Consider the following 5,002-nt stretch of genomic DNA (forward strand, 5'->3'; position numbering starts at 1 on the left):
ATTTTTTTTTACCCTCTTAGGGCATTTCTAACCGATCCTCTATAACCGGTTAGTGAAGTATGTTTAGCTTTTTTACTCCACTAACCAGCACCTGGTCGATCCCCAATCTGGCCTAACGGAGTATAATTTTACTCCTTTCTAATTTTTTTACTACTTTTACTTCATGTTTGCTCCACCGAGTAAAGCGGCACATCTCTCCTCGGCTGCCTCTCCTTCCCCTCCCGCGCCGCATCTTCGCCCCCACTGCCCCTCCTACCCCTCCCCGCCGGCATCGGACGGCTGCCGGGGAAGCCTTGTAGGCCTTTGCCGATGTCCTCCACCACCTCCTCGTCCCGCCGCCAGCCAAAAATCAAGGGGATCTGCAGCTGCTGTCGCCGTCACCGGATTTGGCGTTTTCGCCCACCGGCGGCTGCACCTTGTCATGGGTTAGACAAATTGCCAACATCTCAGTTCAGAGTTAGACAAATTCATCAGCCAGAGTTTCAGGCACTCCTTGACAGCCTGTTTTACCCCAGAAAGCATGGCAAATGCAGCACACTGTTGACTCCGCCGTTTTCGATAAATAATCACGCTGCAGTTCTAAATCTGGAGTACATATTACAGCAGAATGATTCTGCATCTCTATCATACAAGCACGGAATGGTTCGACGTCAAGTACAGCTTACAGTTCAAGATACCACAGCAACAACAAAAAAAGGGATCTCTTACAAAGAAACACCGCGCCCAGAAACTACCGAGGCATGCTTGAGCGTGCAGGGTAAGCAACTCGCTAGTGCTAGGATCGTTAATCAGTCTACAGCCATCGCATCCGAAGCACCGCCGCTGCCTTCCTCTATGCTCAACTTTGGCTCTTCAGTGGCTGCTCTCAGCTCATCTGCTATGTTCCTTTGCTCATCTTCGATCGAGATTTGCAATTCCTCCACCTGTAATAGGTACCACATTAGAGCAGGCAGAACCATATTCCGGACCCAGCCCCGAAAGAAAAATATGTAGCGGCTTAAAGCAAGACAGTAAAGCACACAATTGAATTCTAAAAATGAAGATAACTGCACTAAATTTTCAGTTTTGAAACTAAAATTAAATGGATGTACTGCTATCATTTGATTGAGAGGAAATGGCTGCATATCCTACACCTAAATGTTGGTGAGCACTGACGTAAAATTCAGTAATTGGTCATGTATAATAACCAGGTTGTTCCTTCCTAAAAATCATGCTGGATTGTGGAAAATATAGACAGGAGAAGTATGAAAACTGAGAGACGTTTGTTAGCTTCATGGAGCCACAGCTCCACTCCTAGAGACCTGCTAGATGACATCCATATCCAAAAGTAGTGTTATTGCAGTACTTTGCAGTGCTTTTTCCTGACATGGCTCCTAACTCGAGGTAGAAATGAATGGTATATATGGCTGGAGCAGCAGCTCCATGGTTCTACCAATGATTCATGATCAAACTTTAACCTTACCATAACTATTTCAACTGATATCCTATCTTACAGAGGAGGAAAATCATGATTCTGAAAGTAAAAGATAACATAACCATGAACTCACCACATGAAGAAGAAGAGCAAACTGCTTCTTCCTAAGCTCTAACGTCCTTGTACATGCTGCACTCTCGGCCTCCAAATTAGCTATCTCCTTCTCAAGATTAGCGATAAGTTTCTCAGTTTCTGACCGTGGAGGCTGCGAGGAAATCAGTTTTCTGATTGCTTCACACTCCTCTTTGTGCTGCCTCTCAATCTTGCTTTGCTCAAGTTGCTTTTTAAGATCCTCAATATCAGTCTGAGCTTGCAAGATTTGTCGCTGGATCTCAACCTGCAGCTCGTTGAAGCTCTCCTTTTCCCTGAGATTTGCATCAACTACAGCCTTGCTTTTTAGAAGAGGCAGCTCAAAAGTGTTTATTTCCTGCAGAAAGGCCTTGTACAGCCTCTCACAGTCACTTGTATTGTCTGCATCCTTCTCTACCTCGGTGGCGAAGGACATGAACTTCTTTTGGAGCTTCTTTAGGGGTGGTTCACCCCTGGTAGTTGTGGTCCTAGTCAGAAGCCGATGTTTGATAATCGCATCATCCTCATGTGGCCCAAATGCATAATGTGCAGACATGTCTTCACCCCTCCCGGCAACTCTCCTCCCTTTGGTAAGCATTTCAGAATTTGAGGGATCGACCAACTGAAATCAGCGCAGTGCTAAGAACAGAAGAAACTGTATTAATTATAAATCAATTAGCTCAACTGTTTTGAATTGGTGCGTCTGTATGAAAATGCACTTGAATGCTTGCATATCCGTAAACTATAGAACATCTACAAGGCTACAAATTTGACTAACCTATATCCATACATGTACATATGAACATTTGCTCTAACAGCACCTAGCAAGAATGCAAAAAGCACGTGTGTATCCAGGTAGGCTTGGCAATGGGCTGAAATACTATTTGAACCAAACACAACTAAAACAGCACATCTCAAGTTCATCCAAGAATCACTAGAATCAGGGCATTCGTTGTGGGCAACGGAAGGCAAGGCAGCAAGCGGAGTTCTTCACAACAACTACAAGATCAGCATGCTAATTCTAAGAAATTGCATCCATCCACACACACAAAAAAAATAATCCAAACATGCATTGATACATCAAAACCACAGATTGATTTTCACAGATAAGCATACATACAATATCCATCACGCATGCTTGCATACATATATAACAAGTTCACTTCACATAGACACAGACCCATCCGCACTCTGTACCTTGGGAGTACGACCTGGACGACGGTGTTTTGAGGGATGGAGGCTGGCCTGGACACTGAACGTCGAGGCGGGATTGAGGCAGAGGAACAATGGGGCGACTGGGACAACGACCAGGATGGCGGTCGTCCGGCTCCACAGCCTAACCTCCCCGGGCGCACTAGCTGCAGAATGAGGTGACGCTTGGGTACGGGGCGACGGCGGGATGTGATGGAGCTTGGGGACAGGGCGAGCTCAGGCCGGCAGAGGGGCAAGTGTAGCTTCACTACGGAGTGATCTCGGGGTGGCGGCCCGCTAACCCTATCTTCTGCCGCTCACCACGGTGCTGCAGGGAAAATGATTCGGGGGAAGAGAACAGGACTATAACGTACCCCAGAAACTACAAAGATTTCAAAAACCTCATCCAACAAAAAAATCCAAGAGAAACGGAAGTACAAAACAACTCCTGGGTTTAATAAACAAAATTTTAAATGTCAAAATGGCGAAAAATATGCATGTGTCCTTTTGGGTGTCTGCAAATTCTCATGGGAGAAACACAAATATTGGTTCGGCTGTGGCTTAAAACTAAACAGAAAGCAGCTGTGGGAAAGTAGATGTGGGTTGTGTGCTGTGAGGAAGCTGTAAACCCATTTGGTAACTAGCTGTCTGAACTGTGGTTGTGGGACTGAATACACTAAATACTTGAGAGATTGTTTAGATGCTGTTCAACAATAAGGATCTCAGTAAATGTTGTCTTAGCTGCAAATGATCATGTTATAACTTATAGGTAAATTAACAGACTACCAAGTTTATTTTGTTCATATATTTTTGGAGTAATTAACACCATGAATTGCGCATACTCTTTCTTCAATAAGTCCCACGCTTTTCAATTGCTTCTTCCTAAATGTTTTCTAGGTCCTGGCAAAAATCTTCTCCCCAAATTTTATGTAACCTCTCCGGTTCAACATCCCAAAGGCCTATTATGAACATAAACCTCCTCTTTGCATAACTCACAAGAAACAGTTTGTGTGTTGTTCATCCCAAATTGCCTTTTCCATCTATTTCACAACAAAATACTAGTACCATATAAGGACAAATTGCCACAAAAACATTGCAAGCACTTTGCCTCCACACAAATTTTACATTTCAACTTACACACAACCAACTACAATTTGCAACTAATTCAGCACACACAAATTCTAAAAATACCGCGATTCTGCGGTGCATACATAATACGTACATGAGGAGGAGGAAGAAAACAAGTCATTCAGACAGGTCAAATCAGTGCAGGGGTACAGTCAAAGCAAAGTTTCTCCAGAGGCGTGTAGATAAGATCACTAGAACAGATTTGAGAAAAAAAAATGCAGCTAGTATGAACCAGAGGGGAGCGAGAGAGGAGTAGTACCGTGCGGAGCAGGCTCGGAGACGGGGAGGGCGCAGCTTGGCGGCGACTGGCGGGCGAGGGCGGCTCGCAACTGCGGCCGACGAGGGAGGCGGGCGCGGCCGGTGGTCCGTCCGACTAGCTTGGCGGCGGAGAACAGTCGCGTGGCACAGCTCGAGCGGCGGGTCAGGTACGCGGGGCGGAGGAGAAGGAGACGGGACGACGGCGGAGGCGGCCAGCGGCCGGCGGCGGCGCTAACCCTAGGAGAATCGCCGAGAGGGGATGGGGGAGACGGACTGGCGCGTGTGAGACGGGGCCGGCCCTACCGCTTCGTTATTTCTGAGTGGCAGGAGGTGGGTAATTTCATCCCAACTTCGGGGGTAAGACAGCCTCAAGCCGAACAGGCCGCTGCTTCCCGTTCTCCTCGCCGCCGGCGGCCGCCGTCATGCTCCTCCTCCGGTGCGGCATCCTCGCCCAGGTCCTCTCGCCTCGCTCCGCATCTCCCGTAACCCAGCTCCGCCGCGGCGCCCGTCGCCGCCCCGAGCTCCTCTGGCTTCGCCGTGGAGGACTACCTGTCGCCCGAGCGCAGGCGCGCAAGGCCTCCGCCAAGCTCTCCCACCTCAGGGCCCCTTCCAACCCCGACGCCGTGCTCTCCTTCCTCGGCCTCTCCGGCGCCGACGTTGCGGCCCTCGTGGCCAAGCACCCGGTCTTCCTCTGCGCCAGAGCGGAGGGGACCCTGGCCCCAGGGCCGGTCCATATATATTCAGGGCCCCGGGGCGAGACGACAAAATGAGACCCTTATGGACAAATAAAAATTCAGAATGCATTCTATTTCGAAAGCAATTCAATACATAGCATAGATTCATGGTCTAGAGAACTACATTCTAATAGCATGGAAACAATAT

At 48.0% G+C, this 5,002-nt stretch overlaps 1 protein-coding gene across 3 annotated transcripts; it reads right to left on the reverse strand.

The window, feature by feature from the left end:
• Window positions 1-521: 521 nt before the first annotated feature.
• Window positions 522-4,797, reverse strand: LOC119314807 (THO complex subunit 7B-like). 3 transcript variants are annotated; one of them, XM_037589494.1, is made up of 3 exons: window positions 4,122-4,797; window positions 1,548-2,165; window positions 522-923 (listed from the first exon to the last, which is right to left on the reverse strand). In XM_037589494.1, exons 2-3 carry the CDS (start codon window positions 2,139-2,141, stop codon window positions 789-791), a joined length of 729 nt encoding a protein of 242 aa, XP_037445391.1. In that variant the 5' UTR covers window positions 2,142-2,165; window positions 4,122-4,797; the 3' UTR covers window positions 522-788. The 3 variants fall into 3 exon arrangements, with proteins under 3 accessions (XP_037445391.1, XP_037445390.1, XP_037445389.1); XM_037589493.1 differs by having other exon boundaries at window positions 1,548-2,198; window positions 4,122-4,796; XM_037589492.1 differs by having other exon boundaries at window positions 1,548-2,182; window positions 4,122-4,795.
• Between the last annotated feature and the right edge of the window lie 205 nt (window positions 4,798-5,002).

This window comes from Triticum dicoccoides, chromosome 6A (assembly GCF_002162155.2).
Source record: "Triticum dicoccoides isolate Atlit2015 ecotype Zavitan chromosome 6A, WEW_v2.0, whole genome shotgun sequence".
Taxonomy (NCBI): Eukaryota; Viridiplantae; Streptophyta; class Magnoliopsida; order Poales; family Poaceae; genus Triticum; species Triticum dicoccoides.